This window comes from Tyto alba, unplaced genomic scaffold (genome assembly GCF_018691265.1).
Source record: "Tyto alba isolate M040663 unplaced genomic scaffold, T.alba_DEE_v4.0 Super-Scaffold_2, whole genome shotgun sequence".
Taxonomy (NCBI): Eukaryota; Metazoa; Chordata; class Aves; order Strigiformes; family Tytonidae; genus Tyto; species Tyto alba.
This window is the reverse complement of record NW_024881282.1, coordinates 62,698,951-62,719,881: the sequence shown is the minus strand read 5'-3', so window position 1 is coordinate 62,719,881 and position 20,931 is coordinate 62,698,951. Positions and strand designations below refer to the sequence as shown.

Sequence of the window (20,931 nt, the reverse complement as noted above, 5' to 3'; positions counted from 1 at the left end):
TATATGGCTCATTTTTTGTGATTTCAGCAGTGGACCTATCATGGCAATCTACAATCTGAGCCTAATCCTGGCTCAGATGGTTTTGCCCTTTTGTTTCCTAAAGCTTCTTTATCCATCATTTTGTTAATAAAAACATCGTAAAAATGAACATGTTATTTTCAGTACTTTGATTTTTTTTCTTTCCATATCTCTTGGATTGTTGATGAACTTTAGATGATTTGTTTTCCATTTAACAACTACTTCTGGGACCTCTTTGGCAGTACACTTCATTCTATTAAGTACCATTCTTAAGCCTTATACTTAATTAGTACACTCAATTAATTTATCTGCTGAAGTATTGAATAAAGGTAGACTCAGAAGATCCTGGGCAATAGGCTTTTTTGGCCTTAACGTTTTGAAGCAATAGGGTAGTAGGTGCAATACAGGAACACAGATGATTGGTTACAGCCTTTGTAAGTGTTGAGAGTCTCCAGCTTTATACCATTAGCAAACAGCTATTTACAAGACAAAAATGACCAAATCTACTTCTGTGTGATCCTAGCTAACATTCAGCTAACACTGAAACTCAGGCATTGTCTGCCTCATGTGTAGTTTGAAGTTGACTATGACATTCTTAATTGCCATGGCCTACCTCTGACAGCTGGCATGAAGAGTGCCTGCCTGGAGGTGACACTACAATTTGACGGTTGGGATATTCTCCCAGAAGGTGTCAGGCAGAATTTGGACCTGAAATTCTTCAGGACAACCTTGAATCCAGGCTTCCCACTCCTGGAAGACAACGCTTCACTCATTCAGAGATACAAAAGAATGTGAACACAACCTCCCTGTTTTTCACACAGGAAACTATGATGAGAATAATGTTTGTACTCAATGGAGTATGGTGGGCATGTGGACAGCAGACCTTACACCAGCACCTGGACTGTGTTCCTGTCAGTTCTAGGATAAAACAGGGCATTCTACAGTCCTGACACATGAAGAGGTGTGGAGACGTAGCAAAAAATTTGCTATTGGTCTGTGTGTTGGGTTTGTGTGCCAGCAATTTTGGTAGCAGGGGAGGGAGCTATAGGAGTGGCTCCTGTGAGAAGCTTTTAGAAGGTCCCCCAGCTCCAAGCTGGGCCCGCCTCTGGCCAAGGCTGAGCCAGTCAGCAGTGATGGCTGCACCTCTGTGATAACGTATTTAAGAAAGGGAACCTGGGAGGAGGAGGAATTGTGAGGGAAATACCTATACAAACACTGAGGTTGGCTGAAGAAAGGAAAAGAAAGAGGGGAAGGTGCGCCAGAGCAGAGACTTCCCTGAAGCCTGTGGTGAGAGGACAGGTTGTCCCCTTGCAGCTCATGGTGGTTCATGGTGGAGCAGATGCCCATCTGCAGCCTGTGGAAGGCCCCATTCTGGAGCAGGTGGTTGCACCTGAAGAAGGCCAGGACTCTGAGGACACCTGTGCTGTAGCAGTCTGTTGCTGGGAGGACTGCAGCCTGTGGAAAGGACCCACGCTGCAGCAGTTTGTGAAGAACTGCAGCCCTGTGGGAAGGACTCATGTTGGAGAAATTCATGGAGGACTGTCTCCTGTGAGAGGGACCTTATGCTGGAGCAGGAGAATATGAGGAATCCTCTCCCTGTGGAGGAATGAGTGGCAAAAACAATGGGTGATGAATTGACCATAACCCCCATCCTCTGCCCAGCTACGCCGTTGAAGGGGAGGAGGTAGAGAAATCGAGAGCAAAGCTGAGCCTGGGAAGAAGGGAGGGGTGGGGGTAAGATGTTTTTAAGACTTGGTTGTATTTCTCAATGTCCTACTCTGTTTGATTGATAAATTGAGTGGTGGTGGTGTTCAAGTTAAATTGATGTTCTTTTTCTTCCCCAATCAAGTCTGCTTTTTGCCTGTGACCATAATGGGTGAGTCATCCCTCCCTGTCCTTATCTCAATGCCCAAGCCTTTTGCTTTATTTTCTCCTCTCCATCACTGAGGGGGAAGGAATGAGTGAGCATCTGCACAGTTTCCCTCTGGGCTTAAACCATGACAGCCTATCACATTCTTTTCCACCACACACAAAAGCATTTATATATATTGACATGAACCAGACTGGAATCTTCTCTTACAGTGTTTTGTTTAGGTTGGGAAAGAAGAACACATTGGCCTGTGGACTATTCTTGTGGAGGTGATTTTTATGATGTCTTTCCACTGAGATGCCACAAGGTACGGGGCTCTGTTGTGGTGGAAAAGCACATGCAGGACCTGAGGACATCATACAGGAATTCTCAAATTTTTGGAGTAAGTCCCTGGCCTTGAACTGCTGCATCTTCATACTAGCTGCCTTCATCCTGTCCTTACAGGACAGCCATTGTGCCCCTATTCTGTTGGAAAGCTTGCTGCTAGTTGAACTGTCAACCCTTTCCTGGACTGCTGACATCCTCTTTGCCGCCCATTGCTAGCTTTAGCATCCCAAACCCATGTTAAACTTGGCAGAGGTTATTAAACCAACCATTACCATCCTGACACCCGTGCCTCACCACTTCTGGGAACAGATCGTCTAGAGCTTCCAAGCACCTTAAGTCAGTCCTAAACGTAAACAGTTTTGTGCTAATGGTCATTACTTCAACAAAGCCAGATAATTTTGCTTCACACTGTCAATTGTGTTCCATAACACTCAAAACCTAGGATTCTGAAGGAAAAGGGGAAGTTGCTGTGTTGGTTGCTTATTAGAATGTATTTTAAGAGATACAGATGTTAGATTTCCAGAGCTGAAACATACCTATACAAAGCTGCTGTATGTTTTTCTTTTCTTTTTAGCATACATATAAACATAATAAATTTGAGATGCAATCCCAAGCTCAATAAAAATTACAGGTTATTCCTACCATGTATAAATATGTGTTACTAATTCGAAGATGCATTTATTTAGCGTTGTTCTTTAAAAGTTTTTGCAAAGCCTTTGCCAGCTTTAACTTTACAGACCCACAGGATAAATCTTTATTAAATAAAAGGCAATGTTGGATTCTGACTATATGATAGTGGTAGTGGTCTCATGAAATCCAAAGCTATCTATGTCTGTACAGTAGGGTGTCCTCCAAAATACCACCCTATGTAGAACTGGCTTGGCTAATATTTGGAATGACGTACACAGGTTTTACAATATGAATTTAAAAAAACCCAAAACTAAGTGTGCTAAAAGCCCGTTATGTGCATTAACACCCATATCTTGTGGGAAGCAGGGCGAGTTACACATGCTCAGAGTGCCACAGATCGTCTTTGCTCTCAGGTCATAGAAGAGGCTGTGTTAAAATGCTTGTACAATGGGCCTCCTGGGCACCTGAGCTCTGCAGTCAACCAACAGGTAACACCCAGATGCTCCAGCCAAGGTTATCAACAGGTTAAGTGAAGCAGGATTTACTGAATTCTCAATAGCATTGTCTGTAATTTTGGGGCACAAGGCAAATTTCAAAATTTCAGGGAGTGTTAAATGTGTAAGTGGAGAGAAACCTTGCAATTTTAAGTGTTCTTTGAAAACCCTGACTGCTACTACCATACAGAAAAGAAAAAAATCAAGTTCCTAGATGTCCCATTTAGGTCACTGACAGGACAGTCTCTTTGGTGCCCTCAAATGCACCTTTGGTGCTTAAGCTGCATCTCATTTTCATTTAATCCCTATTGTTATGTTGCTCTACTGTATAACCCCAGTTGTTCTTCACAGCCAGTTGCTAAAAACACAACTCTACTCTAAAAACCTCAAACTTTGAGTAATAACACTCTACATTGTCACAGTAGCCATATAAAATGCAACACAGAACATAAAGCTAAGACAGGCAGAAAATAACATCCCAAAGGTAAATTTGGGCTTTTCCTTCTCACACGTTAATAGTGACAAGGCCAAACTTGCCTTCAGCTATGAATCTTTGTCTTCATTTGGTGTTTGACATTTAAAGAGTTAAAAATCAAATATGTCACTCTGGCAGTAGCATGATAAATAGAGCTGGTTAAGTGCCTCTCCAGGCTGTTTCTTACAGCCGATTTACTATTTATGAAAAGAAGACTATGTTGCTATAATGAGTGCTTATAAGGCTTTCTTACCACCAAAGTTCTACTCCTAAGCATAGAACTTAAATCTTCATACTTTTGTGTTCAAAATTTTATCTGCAAAGTATGTAGTTTTATTATTGAAGTATGTAAAAACTTCCAGCTTCTATTCTTAGCTTACTAAGATAAATAGATCCAAAGGGACCTCCATGATATGGAGCCAAAAAATACAAGAGGAAAAAAAATAACACTTAACTGCCAATATTTTTATTATGGCAGTGACAGAATGAAATCTCTCTAATACCTGTTTTCAAGCTCCAGCATGTTGACATATCTTTCAATTAAGATGAAAAGCGTTATATTCAGGAACATAAATTATTTCCTAGCTCATTACAAGAACTGTTTAAAACTCCTCATCATCTCCTGATCTATTGTGTAGTCACACAGCAGTATGTGTCCCCTCTATATCATCTGCACATCACACTTGACCTTCTTAGGATATGATCCTTTCTAATTATTGCATGGACATAGATTAAACTTCAGCTATGCCACAGCAGAAACACCTAGATGCATCAGGTTCCAGGGAAGAGAGCCAGAAAGGATCAAGCAGGCAAGGGAAGATTTGCAGTAAGAGCGCTAGCTAAAGACACCAAGCCAGCATGTTTGAGAAGAGGCATGGGAAAAGCATCCCAGAATACAATGGACTATTGAGATGTTTGGTTTGATACAAATTTCCTTTGAAAATTTGTCTTGATGGAACTAAGTCCCGAGGTAGTGACTGCTCATCCTTTTAAATAAAGGTTATACAATAATAAAGTTTAATAAACAAAACTGCACAGAACAAGACTTAAAGTGAAGACAGCCATCAGTGCAAGGAATCACACTAAGGAGGAATAGAGCTGTTACATGAGGTGGCAAGCAAGGGGCAGGGGAAGTTGTACAACAAGCTTTTCAGAAAGAGTTCTGTTATAAAGATCAGCTACATCTTCTAGAATAGATGCTAGTGAGTGGATGAGTACAGACGCACTCAAGACAAATAAAACTCAGGTATAATTAAGCCATCCTTATAGATAATAATTAAATAAGACCTCATCCCACCCTCCAGATGGCATTCTCACAGCATGTCCTGCTACAGATCAAAGAACACTTAAATGGAAAAATGGAAATACCTTCTCCTACTGAGGCATCCTGGTTTTCCTCGGTTTAAACTGCAAATCTGGCAAGAGTACAGCCCCATTGGTATGAGCTGAAATACATACATATTTTTGTACATCCTGAGGATACCCGAAAAAAGCTGTACAGGCTTCCAGAACATGGACCTAAAGTTTGCATTTCACTTCAGACAATATATGAAGTATGTATCTCATACCAGTGTCTTATTTTTGCAGTACTCAAAGGATCACAACACACTTTATTTTCTCAGCACATTAGCTCACCTGTGTGAATTCAAAACTTTTCATGCCATGTCTCAAAACATAATTAAGGCCACAGTTTATGTTAACAAAAAGTACATTCACACTAAGTTCTGAAGTTGTGTATTTGTTGAAACAAGACCCATCGCGTTGCACCTATAAGCACATCAAGAATATTACGCAAGGCAGTAAGCACTTTGCTGCTGTATAGGTCTTAAATTTTTCTTGAAATAATGTCAAAGTTAAAAGAGAAGTATGGAAACATTTTCCCCTCTTTGCTTTCCCTAAAGGAGATTCAACACGAACAGAAGTAGTAGACAACTCAAGTGAACAACACTAATTTTTATTTGTAAGTGTCATAATACAGCCACCATAAAACTTAAGAGCTGAACGGAAGAGTTGCATAGATTTTTTTTTTTTTTTTTTTTTTTAAGCCAAAGACTCTCCATTCACTGTTTGGCATAAAGGTAGCTAACAAGTTTCACTGTAGATCTGTAATTCTTAAGAGAAAGAAAGAGAACCACACATTTGGTTTATCTAGTAAGCAAAGCTAATAAACAGCTGTGAATTTTTTCACTCAAATACTGGAAGTCTTTTGGAAAAGTCTTTTTTGCGCTTTGGTCAGGAAACTACAAATCAAAAGCCTAAGTATGACCCTTTTGCAGAATTACATTCTTGGAAATGCATACAGTATTGTGTGCCACATCCCTCTGACAGAAGGCACAATTTATGAAAAGAACATTTATGGAAACAACAAAAGTCAGTTCTGAAAGGGTAAGAGTGACACCCACTAATGTTCCCGAACTGGTTGTGGTTTTTGTCTGTTTTGTTGTGTCTTTTTTTTTTTTTTTTTTTTTTTTTTTGGTTTTTTTTTTGTTTTTTTTTTTTTCTTCAATTTGGGAAAGGCCTCCTCTTATATTTTCTTCCTCCCTCCCCCCCCCACCTGCAAAGTAACTTCAGTGTTTATAAAATGAAATTTTCCAGGCATGAACAGTTGTAAGAAAGAGATACATGAGTCAACGGTTTTCTACTGGTGCAGTTACTTTACCAACTAGATGTGAGAGTACTCACTATCCCTCAAGAGCACGTGTCAACAACAAGCAAGTGATTATAGGCAACGGTTTGTTTTTGGTTTTTTGGTTGTGTGGTTTTTTTTTGTTTTTTTTTTTTTTTTAAGGCTTCATTCTCCCTGAATACTCTAGGTCTAGTGAACAAAAGTGTATGTGGCAGTAAAGCTGATCATTTTGTCTAAAGTGCTTGATGAAAGCAGGGAAACTATAAAACCGATAAATTAGTAAAACCAAAAGTGGAAGAGTTACATTTATCATACAAAACAAGAAGAATTAGAGCATTTTCACATTTTCTTCTTCTATTAGACAAGATACATCAAAAAGATCCTTCATGATGAAGAGATCCCTTAAAGTGTATATAGTTCATAACACATTTTTTCTTGCATTTCTGGATACAAAGTCATTTAACATAAGACTCAGGAACAATATCCCAAAAAAGACAGTATTATTAGGGCTAAGAATGAAGATTACATAGCAAGTTTTAGTCATTAAAAAAAAAAAAATTTGGAAAAATGCCATTTAGTACTTTCAATAACTTTAAATGCCCTGATACTATTTATTTTACAGTAGAAATGCAAGAGCCTTTGGAACGCAGCAATGCTTGGTTCTGTGCATGTCTTCTCTTAAGACATCATTTTTTTCTTACATTCCACTGAGCAAAAGACCATCCCTTCCACCGGCATGAACTTCTGACCAATCAGACACTTGCTGCAACAGGAACAGAGGAAGCATTCCTGCGTAGCATGCCAGTTGAAGCTATTGTATGTCACACGCTGAACTTCTGGGTCTATAGCATTATGACAGCCTTGGCAGATCTGTTTAGAAACAAAATGACATTTAAACAAAGCATACACATTCCCTCTGCAAGTCCAATAAAAGCTGGAATTCTTAAATGTTTTTGAAGAGGGACAGATGTTAAAAGAAGCCTTTGAAATAAGCCTCCAGCTTTTGATTTGCCTTTATTTGTAGAGTTTCCAATCAGAATGCAGCTAAGGAGACAAAACAAAATAATGAAATGCACGTAGGAAGTTAGTTGTTGCTGGGACTAAATTGAGACAGTTATGATGGTTAGGATTTCCCAATGCCCAAATAATGATAAAAACTTGTGCCAAACAGCACAAATATTCATATATTAACCCATACATTTAAAGAGATTTGTTACAAATCTTCCTGTGCATTGGCAGCTGTAAAGCAATGCCAAAGAATTAAAGGTTTCTAGAAAGTCCTGAATGTAACATCTTGAAATCTGGTTGTCAAAATTTATCATTTGGATCTCAGGGGAGTTAGCACTTTAAGAGGGGAAAAAGCACCTCTCCAAAAGATAATTCCTCACACCTACCTCAGAAGATTATTAACTGCCAGGTAGAGATAATAGTTTTTCCCTCCATTAACTATATAAACAGTCTAGATGCACATTAGACTGGACTCTCAACTACAGCCAGTTAACTGGTAGATATGAATGGACCAACATCTCAGATCAGAGTTCCTAAGAATCAAGAACTACCATCGTTCCCCAAACTTCTCTCTTTATCCTGTCAGTCACTCTCCTTTTTAACTTATGTGGTTAGAAATACAAAGAAACAAAGTACTTAGACTGCAGTTGCCACTAGAGGCTTTTAGCAGAACAGCTGAAGTTGAATCCCACTGACCACAATGAACTATGATTGTCACAAACTAAACGTTTAGCAGCATTGCTCATCTTCACCTACTTTACTCCCATTACAAAATCCTGCTTCACCACTGGCAAAGTTAAAGGTATTTTCAGAAGAGCTCCCCCCCCCCCATCCAGCAGCTTTTATTCAGTTTTATGAATTGACAAAATACTTGTCTGCTTCTAAGTTTTCTTTTTTCTATTTTTGGTTTTGGTTCCCCACCCCAACCGAAAAAATGGAAAAAGATGATTGACTTGAGCTTACACTTGCATTCAATTTCTACTCAGATAGTCCCACACTGGGAGAAAACTATGAGTTTCAAGCTCCATAGGTGTACCTTTCCCCTTTCCTTCCTTCACAGCACCAACACATCTGTAAGGATCTTACCGCAGCATGGTTCTTCACATAGCAGGGTTTGCAGACTGGCTTGTCATTCACCATTACATAGATTTCTCCAGCCAACACACAATCACAGTCAAAACAGCAGAAGTGTTTCAGGTGCCAGCTTTGACCTTCTGCTTGAGTATATTCATTGCTGAATATTAGCTATTAGGAAGATACAAGCCAAAATTAATATAGGCATTTGAATAGTATTTATTTTAATAAAGCTAGCTACAGGATGTTTTATAATTTCCAAAGAACTTCTGGTGATTCTACTGTTTCAAATTATTTCAACAACAAAATGAATGCATTCACTTGTTTGTTTCCCCAAAGCCCCCATTTCGTTTAAGAGATAATAGATGCCAAAGACACCAGGCAGGCCGTTCTCTGTACGCTGCACAGCGTGTAATTTAGTAAGGCACTCCCCCTAGTGCCCTTCATTGGGAAACAACTGCATAACTGGGATTTCATACAAGAGTTTTATTCATGCACTACATCCTGTGTCCCTGTAGACTGCATAAAATCTCTGCCAAATCCAAAGTCAACTATGGATCTTCCTGAATGTGGTGTGTCCATATCCGTTTCAGTTCCTTGCAACTACGACCAGTTAAAATTGGTGAAGACACACCACCTCCCTGCACTTATATGATTACTAAAAATCATACTTCTCAGGGGAGCAAACTTGTATGCTGAAACAAAGGACTAGGATATTGCCTACCTCATCACATCCAGCACAGCGGGGTTTTTCACTATCACAATAGTGTCTTCCACAGTACAGGTTACCATTCTTCCAGAAATAGATCATGTCTACTAGAAGTTCACTGCAGGTGCAACAGACAAAACAAGCTGGATGCCACAATTTGTCATACCCAGCACGTTCTGCATAGACAGCTGGGTCACCTTCTTTCATGTTCAGTTTGCAGCGGTAGCAAGACTGGAAAGAGGTTATTGAAGAGATACATTTATAGCAATTATGTATTACCAAAATATTTAATAAATCCCACCTTCCCAGACTGAAATTAAAGCATTAGTTTACTCCAACAATCAGACAGTAGTGTGACATGATGCCACAGTACACGTTTAACTAAGTAATTCAAGATGATATACATTTTACTAACCTAGCACTAGCACTACTTAAATGGATTACTGTATTTTGCCAGTCACATTCTTCCAATTACAGTCCAGTTCTTAGAAAAAAAAAACCAAACACCAAAACAACAGGCAATTAATGTTATTTTCTAAGTGCCATACATACTCAAGAATAAGGAGAGAATAATAAGAATCTTCCAAAGCTAACCAACTAGACTATGACTAGAATACACAAGAAAATGGCTATACTTAGGAGTCATAAAAAGTCTCAAATCCGCATCACTACTAAGAAAAAAAAAAAATTGTATTTCAAACTCAATTCTTTTTAAAGCTGTGTTCTGGGAATGGTAGTCACTTCTGGCTGTTGTCCAACAGTCTGTGATTAACAATCTTGGGATGGGGAAAAGTGATTATTGAAAAGGGACTACAAAGTTTATGAACACAGCTACACTACAAATAGTTCCAAAAAGTTAATAGTCAGACTTCTGTGCTATACCTGCTTACAGAGGGTTTTGTCATCAAGTTAACACACACAGGTGGTTTATGTTACCGAAATAAAAATTATCTACAGTTTAATCACCAGTTTGGCACTTCCTGCCCTCCAGTTGGTCTGTGGACTGGGCTGAACATCCCAGGAAGGTTTTCTCTGTGATTCACATTACTACAAACCCAGCCACAAATGGCTTTTTTACTTGTGTGTGCATATATATTTATATTAAAAAACACAAAAAACAAACATGTAAAGAGTCTCAGCTGTAAGGCATATTGATCAGATCCGCACACTTGTTTCAGACAAGCAATTTTAAAATATACATAAGAAGACATCAAAAGGGGAAGAACAACAACTTGGAACAGAATAAAAGAAGAACTAATGGAAGAGGAAGTGTAAATATATATGTATATAAAGCTTTTTGACTCTTCTTTCTACTTTAGATCTCATACTCCAGGAGTCAATTGGAAGGTTTAGTAGTTGTATGGACCCAGATGAAAGCAAGACAATTCATGTACCTACCATTTGCAACGCCCCCAGCCCAGGTGGTTAATAGGTACATAAAGAGATTTACTTCTCCACAAGATGAAAATATGCAAATCTGATTTTCAGCTTTCAATCATGGTGAAATAGGGTTTTTTTGTTTGTTTGTTTGGTTTTGTTTTTGTTTGTTAAACAAAGGCACATATTATACGTATATTTACATTAACAGTGGAGACATTGTTTCTCATTGTTTGTGTTTTGTTGTTTGTTTTTTTTAAATCAGGTGTAAAAGAATTGCAATACATTCCTATAATGAAAATTATTTTTTCAAGAGATTCTATTTACCACAGCTACAGGAATACATGCTTTCAGACTCAGTCTGAAAGACAGTGTACAAGAATATTTGGAGAGCAAAGATGTAGAACTAATAGAAAAAAAGTGTAGATGAGGATGGCAATTCTTTTGCAAGGTATTTAAGAGTTCTCCTCTGTATTGGTTTATTTTGAACTGTTAAAAAAAAAATGTTGAGATAGTCTCAGCTACATGGTGTAGTATTAAGTCACATTGCAGAAATTGGACAAAAATCATATTTAAAAATAATATGCATCTAAATCGTGACTAACTATTCCAGGGTAAATGGCTAACAATAGATAAGCAACTCAAACATTTGCTTACACTATGAAACATTTCCAAGCCTCCTTCTAAATCACTGCCAACAGTGATGAGATATGCCTGGCCTGAACAGTAGGTGGTACACTCAGGTGTTTGAGTAAGAAAAATTTAGAAGTGATAAATAAATGTAGTGTAAAAATGAAGCATCTTTTGATACAATTACTCAAGAGGACAGAGTACATCACGCCAAGGGCAGGAGGCAGTCCAAGCCAGTTGGCCAGCAGGGTACAATGCAAGGTCTGTATTTCTGTAGGTCTTTGAGGAGATAAGCAAAGAATTGCTGTGGTGAAACTAAAGTAACACAGCAGGAGAGGCTGAGTTAAGACAAAATGACAGCAACCTAATCAAGCCACGATAAAATAACTTTTTAGTATCTCAGGATCGCCGTGACAAGATAATGGCAAAAATAACTGAATAATTAATTTTAGAAAGTAGATACAGGTAACCAAATGGCACAGCATATGGCCAGTTAAAGGAAGTGTCCATGTTAGAAGCTAAACCTTGTTAATTTTATATTCCATATGCATTACACTGTAAGTAATATACTGTGTCAGTTTAAAACATGACCAACAACAAAAACGCACCAAAAAAGCACACCACCCTCCACAATAACACTGAAAGCCATATTCTACAACCATGTTAACTTTTATCTCCATATAGAACTTTTATAGTCATTTTCTGTAAGTAACTTGGAGACAAATAATTTTTGTGATTCATACTTAATAGCAACATTTCTGGAAATCGAGTTACAGGAGCTTTGGCCATTCTGAAGTGAAGGTCTATCTTCCTGTTTGTATTCAGAATTGGTAGCAGACACATGCACATCAGAGGTCAGCAAGTTACATCAGAAATACTTTATTAAGCCTATAGTTTTATAAATATAAATGAAAACTGGGTAATTTTACATACCTTATTTCTTGTTGAGCTATTATAAGGCAGAAATCAGATGCCAAATTAAAAAAATAGATCAAAAAATAGATCTGAATATGAAAAGAAGGCTAGTCAAAACAGCTGTTATACAGCTTGGCTTGTTGGACAAGGGAGGGAGAGGTGTTACTTCATTGTTTCTTAGTTTCATTTAATTTTAAATACAATTTGTTAAGTGGGTAATTTTGGTGCTCTTCCAAGAAAGACGAGGAAACAGGCTTCTAAAATTAAATTGAACTCTTCAAGAGGAGAAAAATGTAGCAATTAGTCTGTAAGACTACACAAGTTTCTTGATTATTATTCTGTAAAAGCCACCCTGCTATACTAGATTTCCAAGCTAACATGTTTTTGCAACTAGGATGAAAAGGTTGCCTAGGAAGTTATTTGCTGCAAGGCACTAAATATGGTCAGAAACCAGGGTTCTGTGCAGACATTCACAACGTTTTCCAGTTCCCCTTCTTTCTTTCCCTTCCCAGATTTTCACTATTCCAAGTTAACAAAACAAGTTAATTGGGTTAAAACAACCAAAGAGAGCACTCTGATGGTAATACACCTTCTTGGTTTATCTTTCCTTTCTTATACTTACATACTGAGATGCCTTTCGATCTGGTGACTTGTCCTCCATCGCTCCTACAGCAGCTGAAGTGCCTCTGTCACCATTGTTCAAACTATTCTTCTCAGTAGCTCTCATTTCCACCTCACCAGGGAGCTTGACATCTCCTACACCAAGCGCCTCGTTTTTGTACTTCTTCACAAATTGTTCCATCTGCTTAACTTCATTGGGGGAGAGCTCGTGGCATTTTGAAGGATCCTGATCATGAGCAGGCAGCTGCTTAGCCAACTGCTTCTTCCTGTACTGTGCGCCTTCCGAGCCAGCAACAGGCTGCTTCTCCTTTGGTAGCATCTGCATATACTGTCTAGCCTGAACCAAGAAGAATTAGATATCAGATGCCACTTCAAATATAGACCCATCCCTTTAAGCAAACACACAACTAAAATCATCTCTACTGTTGTTAGCGACAGTCTAATTTTGTCAGAAACAAGGTTCTTGCCATAAACATTGAGCTTCCGAGACACAGTAGATGGAGATAAAATACAACAGATGCATTAATTAGCTTCTTCCCAGAGTAAGAGACAGGTTTCTTTTTAAGCCTTTTACAACATGCAGAATTAGAGTTATTACCTCTCAGAGTAAATAACATTTACACAGCACCTTGTCCCTTCAAAGCTATCTAAAAACTACTGACCATCAGTACAGCTTTAAAAAGAAGTAGCTGAAATAGTCTGCCTGGGACACACAGCCCAGTGCAGAAATAATTTCAGGTAAATAAAGGTAAAAAGCTCTAGTTTTAATGAAGCAAGGGCAAGCCTAAAAATCAAAGTGATAACTAAATGTTAAGTAACAGTGGACTTAGATGCAAAAGGTTTTGATTAATTCACTGAAAAAGGATATTTTGAGAAGTAGGTCAGAGATAACATAATTCTAGCATGGATCACACAACACTGAAGTACAGAAAATTATCAATCAAAGTTTGAAAAGTGAAGCAAAATCCTCAGAAGGCTATCTACCATCTCATCTACTTTAGCTGAAAACATACGGGAAGGCAGTTTCTCTTTTAGATGTCAACACTGACCTTGTTCTTACCATATACAGTAAAAGCTATATGCGAGACTGTTTAAAGTTAAGGCGAACGCTCAATGACATAAATTGTTGTGGGGTTGTTCGGTGGGGGTTTTTTGTTTGTTTGTTTTTTGGTTTTCTTTTAAGCCCACACTCCATGCAAATTTTTGGAGTTCACTAATTCTCCAGAGACTTAGCAGATAATGATTAATCCTATGTATTAAAACCCACTTCATCTCCCCAGTTCAAGAAATACCGTAGACAAGCATCTGTATCTGCAAGATGACAGAGGCAAAACTCATTAAACAGACATCATATTTTCAGTTCTGAGGAGAAAGAAAAGATGACCACAGGAAGCAAATTTATCCTTCCAGTAAAGCTCTACTTCTTTATCTCCCATCAACTCCTGCCTTGAACATGAAGAAAATCTGAGTTGGACTTACAAGTGTCTGATTCTGAACAGGAGGAGCCCACTCATATGTCACAGTATTGATGGATATGTTCTTCTTGGCTGGCACTGGATTCGTCAGTATCATTACATTGCGTTTATACATGGGAATGCCATCATTCTTCAACTTTGCAATAAGGGTTGTGTATTTTGTATCTTCAAAGAGTTTCCCCACCTTCCGATCTTCCTCATTGCTTGTGAGGACATCATGCTCTTCCTGGCCACATTTGCAGTTGCGGCATATTTTTCTGAGATTTATGGGAACAATGACAAAGTTACAGCTGAAAATTACATCTCACACCAGCTGTGTGCATTGTAATAACATCACTGGGAATGCAAACCCATGTTTTCAGTGCTTTGATTAGGGAATATACAAGTTATCCTGCAATATGTCAAACACCTCTTGAGAATATTCTTTATTTCTCCTGTTGTATTATTTACATTCTTTGTTCACCGAGTTTGTGGTCAGATAGATGGCAGTCACCTAAACTAATGCATTTTGAATATGATGCTGTATCACTCCTTTGGTTACATCTCAGTACTGATCACACACATACATGTCCATTATCACCCAAACTACCAGATTTATTATGGGTAGTCACCCATAAGTTAATTTACATGCATCAACATTGTGCATTTACTTGGGCTTTTGTTTTTTCAGGTTCTCTTTATACACTCAAAATTACACACACTATTTTTTCTTCATATGGATTTGTGTATCCACAATATTTGCTTATCACAGCGTTGCTATCAAGTGGAAACAAGTATTTCCTAGAAAGGAAAAAAAAAAAACAAAACACACACACAGCCATATATACAGTGTAACTGCACCAAGTTCTGTTCAAAGTTCAGCATTTAAAAGAAGATGAAAGAAAAGTAAAAGGCTTATATGGACAAAGCCTTCCAAACAGCTCTGAATCAAGTCAGATGTACTCTGGCACATGCTGTACAGAAAATTTTCACAGATAACATCCTTAAAAGGTAGAAGGCTTTACTTAGATATAAATGGTATTTCTTCATATCCAACACATTTGAACTCATTTGATTAAGGGATATTAGATAGCAATTTATTACCTTAAGCATAATTAAACAATTCACATATAATAAGCAGAACCTTGGATTAGACAAGCTGCTTTGCTATTTTATTAATCACTTTCCCAGAGCTTCAGTTCAAAGGAGTCTGCGACAGTATATGAAAACTGGCAAAGCTGGATGTTAACTAAAGGTTATTATAGCCCAAGAAAACAGATCAACCTTCTGGATCTCTGGAGTTTGAAGAGGAATGAGTAATATTTTACCCCATTATTTATTCTTCATATAGCAAAGAGCATAAAACTACTACCTATAAAACACTTCTCAACCCTGCTTGTCAAAGCCCACTGACCTGTTCTACATCTTGCTTTCTAAAGTCTTGAAGGCAATGGTATTTAACAGATACACAAGGACATGTCATGACTACAGCAGGCCAGGTGATGGGAAAGGAAGAAAGAAGGAAGACCTGCACATAACTGGTCATGTGAAGTCATGCATAGCCAGCTCCAACGATATACACTACATGTGCACACCAGTTTATGATGTGGGGTACTATCATTTCAGTGTGTGATGTATGATGCCCTGGTCATATGATTATACAGTGACTGTAAGTTATGGTAACCTAAGTCATGAAGCCCACTCCAAATAAAAAGAGCTAACTCTGTAACACAAATGAACCGCTCCACTCTAAAAATAATGAGCAAAATAAGAATGTTAATTAGAACAGACTCTGCTTTGCAATGCAAAAATCTAAAGAGATCAGTAATTGAAGTGTAGGCTGTCTGACAGCTTGCATGACTTCCAACTCATTTCCACAACAGGAAAAATGGACAGAATTTCAAAGCTGATACTTATCTGAATACCGAAACACTAAGCACTTTGCAATCTCCCAGTTTACCAAAACATTCAAGCCTGAACTAGCATTGCCCATTAAGCCTAAATGCTGTACTATGCATCTCAAGCTCTCACAACAATATTCTGCAAGATCTTCAGCGTCAGTCTATGAGTCCTTTACCTAGCTAATTATTTAGAGACTATTTATATACTAATATACTAATAAAAGCAATTTATATTCACTTTGCTCACTTTTTAAGGCATGCATGTGTTTGTACTTTATTGCCAACTCTCAAATCATGTCTTCCTTGAGATCTAATATGGGGTCATGGAATTAGATCTCACTTTTTGTATGTTTAGTTCATTATTACATCATCATTATCATCATGCAGCTATATGCCTCAAAGCAAACCATGAACTTGAATTCAAGCAGTTCGTCCATTTGAACAACAGTTTACCAGGTATTAATTTCACTTTTTCAACATATTAGCAAAAAGCTCCAGTTTTAGTCTTGCCTCTTGACAATATGTGTTCTAATTATGTTGGTGAATGAACAGACATTCTCAAGTAACCTGAACAAACTCATGCGAGTAAAGTATAGTCTTGATGTCCAGAACTGCTCTGCTTGCAAAGCAGAACTCAGTAAGAACAATTCATGCTGTTGTAGCACCTGTGTCACAAACTGTCACAACAGCAGTGTGACAGTTTGTGCAGCTCTCCTCATTCTGTACAACATTCCATTTTCTCCCCACTCTTCACAACTACAGTGAAGCAGCCTGCAAAGACCAGACCATCCCCAACAAACTGTAGGGGAATTCTTCCCCTGAGACTTTCACAAGCACAAGATAAGCCACGAAGGCATCTTATTTTTGCTCATGTTACATTATGAAATTACACGTCTGTTTTTTAGTATTATTCTCTCAGAATCCAGAACGGCTTTAAGATCATGTTTCTGTTTCCATCTACAACACCCCTGACTCAATTGCTTTTATCCTCCTCAGTCCCACCTTGAGGGCTTAACAAGTTTCACTAATTTCAGTATCTGTGAGAGATTTTCTGTTGTCCTGATAAACAGATAGTTGCAAAGAAATGAAAGCATACTACTTGTCCTCAAGGTCCTCAGGTCCTTCCTGGGTCCCACTGCGAAAACCAGCATAGAACTACTGTGTCTTATACTTGCATTGAACAAGAATGAGATACTCACGAATCTCCCCCCACCCCAGACTTAAAGAATTTGACTGTATACATTTCAGTCTAACATTATCTCCTTGTTCTTTCAAGATTAAGTGAATAGCTCTTTGCCTACACAAAGTTTGCAAGAAGCTGTTACAGGGTCTATGTTGCAAACTTACAGATGTAGCTGCCCTGACGTTAGAGTTGTGGATAATTAAGACTCCAAATGCAGGAGAAAGCAATACAGAGAGAGAATGTGAAAAATGCTGAGTCACAACCCATGTCATCCGATCTCAGTAAACAGAAGAAAAATCCCCCAGGCTGTTGCCATTTCCCCTGCTCCCTAAGGCTCCCCTGGATCCCAGCCACATGAAGATGTCTGTACACTAACAGCCAAAAAAAGGTTTCCTGTCCCGATTTATGATCCATTTTCTTGAATAATTTCCAGCCCTAAAAGATAGCCAGTTGACATTTACACACACACACACCTCTTCCTGCATAGTACTGTTTACAATTTAGTCATACCTTCCTTCACTAAGTTGTCACATCAGTCCTGTCCTTTAGTCACTGTCCCTTCTCCTGAAGGGATATGGTCAATTACTTCTACTTTGAATAGGTTGGCTCCTCATTTGTTTGACTACAATGCAGCTATCTTACTGAAGCAACCCTGTTCCATTACTTCAAACTTATACTTCACAAGTCTGTCTGATAGCTGATACCTCATTTTTATTTTTGGTGTTAAAGCAAACACATGTGCCAGGAAAACCAGTCGCTATTATTTATACAAACACACACACAGATATTATATATATATATATATATATATATATATATATATATATATATATATATACATATATACACACACACACACACACACACACACACACACACAAGTATATGCACAAACTTAACTTTATACCCTTTGACTCTATCAAGACAACGGGCAGTGAGAATTTCTTGTTCTATCTGCATTGTTAAAAAGATTCTCCCTTCATTTGAGGGCATTCAGCAAGTTCTCTACTGAAGGGGGGGTATTAGAGACCCCTGGTTATATGTTCACAGATCTCAGGATTTCAGCAATGGAGGGCAATGTTCTTCCAGTCAAAATTCAGCAATTTTGGAATCTTTTCCCATGCAAACAGGGAAGATAAGGAGGAAACTGCAAAATTTGTGGAATTAAAAGTTGCACATTGCTGTAAAAGTCAGATCTAGTAGAGTGTGCCTTGCTTCTCGGGTAGGTAGAATGAAGGAGGAAGGTAAACAGATCCCACGCTCTCTTTCAAGCTGGTGAATTCCTGTGTCCTGGATGTCTAACAGCAAAGATCAAAGACTTCCACAGTTCCTTCTCCAAAAACAAATGTCAACCATCCTCCTACTTTTCCATGTTTTGGTGTAGGTGTATGGAGAGGAAAAATGAAGTCGGATCATTACCCTTCCTACACTGGCTTTGCAGTGGCTCCTAGTGACAGGAGGCAGCAGTTGCAAGCACACAGCCGCTCTCAACAAATACCTGTTAAGTCCTGAGGCTTGTGTCCTCCACACGGGAAAACTACAGCTTGCTACAATTCCTTCTGTTATATTTCTTGCTATTAATGCAGCTATAGTAACTGCAAATATTTTGAACTGTGTCTCAGTACTTGCCTGTCAGCTGTAGTATCAGAAAATGTTAAAGCCAACTTAAAGCTCTCCCTGCCTCCCAGGGATTGTGTGCAGAGAAGCCAGATGCTGAAAGAGGTCATTTCCAAGCTTAAGATTCTTGTCTCCAGAAGCTTTTTAATACCTTGGCAAGCTGCACTGGAGACAATTATCACTTTCTGGTATATACATGACCAAGATAAATCAGAACCTTCCCTCCTGCTGTTAGCATCTTCCGACTCCTGTCCCACACTTCCCTCTAGTGGGAAACATATTCCCAAAGAGCAAATGTGTATGGGAGCAGCAAACATCTCTGACAGCCAACCTGGCCTCCTAATCTCGTGGGGGCCATTCTGCAGCCTGGAAGAAGTCTAACACCTGAACTGAGAAGACCCTGCCCACTGCTGCTGCTACACTTGGAGAGAAGCATGAATCTGAGGACAATTTTAAAAGCAAAAAGCTATTAACACACCAAAATAAAGCAGGTAATTGGTCACTGTTCAGCTTCCATTGTAGACTGTGGCTCATATTTATTTTGTGTTCAGCTCACAACACCGAGGCTTTCAGAACTTCAAAATTCAGGAACAAATTTTACTAAGGGCTTTGTTTACCACCATTTCTATACTAGCCTAAATTAACAGTTCTGCACCAATATAACCATCACACACACTGTGCCAAGAATTATAGCATGAAGTACTTAAAGATCACTTGCCACCCTAGAAGGGGCATTTTCCAAATGCTCCCAGTATAGAGAAGAAATGTGTAGCAACCGTGTAAAAAACAGCTACTATATAGATATAATTGGGTTTGGGGGGTTTTTTTGTGCACTTTCCAATCTGAGTCCCTAAAGGCAGAATTCCGGCTTTTTTGTACAGAAATACAGAAAGAAACGACATGTTAGGCCTTTGAGGTACACTGGAGTTTTCATGTATCAGATGAAGAATTACGTGCTCTGCCCAAGCTCCTCAGCTCCCCCCAGGAGAGGGCAGCGTCACCCTCACACAGGCCACAGCAAGGGCTGCAGCCTGCAAACACAACCGCTGCCTCGCTCACCCTGCCGGGTCCCGGCTCCTGTACGGTGCTGCACCGCGGGTCTGTGGCTGAAACCGTCTTGGTAGCACTTGCTATTGCTGAGCGCTTCTGACAGCGTCAAGGCTTCCCCTTTCTTGGACTCTGCCCCCACCTCGGCAAGTAAGCTGGGGGTGGGCATGAAGCTGGGAGGGGGGCACAGCTGTCTCAAATTGGCCAGAGGGGTACTCCATACTATATAATGTCACGCTCAGGAATAAGACTGGGTATAGGATGAAGGAAGCAGGGTTTCCGACTTCCAAAGTAGACACTGCTTGAAGACTGGCTGGGCATTGGTCTGCTGGTGGGAGGTGGCAAGTGACCACCTTTGCATCCCTTGCTCCCCCACCCCTTCCACCTGTACCTTCCTTCATCTATTAAACTGACTTTATTTCAACCGACGAGTTTTTGTCACATTTGTTCTTCCTCTTCACTCTCCCACCCTGCTGTGTGGGTGCTTGGCTGCTGGCTGGGGTCAACCCACCACAGTTACTCTTCCCTGGAACATGTAACAGTTTCTCTAACTACAATCCCTACATCAACACTTGTCTTTTACAGATGAGCAATAGTGAAATCAGTGATTGAAGTTGAATTGATTTTGATCATTCATGTTATAAAGACAATATTCTGTCCACTTGTGCTACAGTTTGCTTCTACTTAAAATCCTTTCAGATTTTAGGGCTAACATAACTAAGTGAACAGGTATTTGGGATCTATTCCTTTCTGTTCAAGTTGCGGAATCCAAAAATCTCTGCATCATGCAAAGTACATTAATATATTTTTTTCCTTTGAAAACTGTTTACACAACACTGATTTCAGACTTCAGATTCACACCCTTACAGTCCCCCATAGCAGCTCTGCTGGAGAAAGAGCTATTTTCTAACCCATTCCCAAATTGCCTCAATGACTAATTTTTCAACCATTTCAG

General features: G+C 39.0%; 1 protein-coding gene across 1 annotated transcript in view; it reads right to left on the bottom strand.

The window, feature by feature from the left end:
* Window positions 1–6,600: 6,600 nt before the first annotated feature.
* The window catches only part of TES (testin LIM domain protein), a 28,478-nt gene continuing 14,147 nt past the window's right edge, over window positions 6,601–20,931 (bottom strand). Inside the window, exons 3-7 of the mRNA XM_032998787.2 lie at window positions 14,254–14,506; window positions 12,776–13,111; window positions 9,247–9,462; window positions 8,535–8,693; window positions 6,601–7,310 (exon numbers count right to left, since the gene is read on the bottom strand). Coding sequence (XP_032854678.2) covers window positions 7,119–7,310; window positions 8,535–8,693; window positions 9,247–9,462; window positions 12,776–13,111; window positions 14,254–14,506 — 1,156 coding nt within the window. The 3' untranslated portion in view covers window positions 6,601–7,118. The remainder of the gene's footprint in view (window positions 7,311–8,534; window positions 8,694–9,246; window positions 9,463–12,775; window positions 13,112–14,253; window positions 14,507–20,931) is intronic.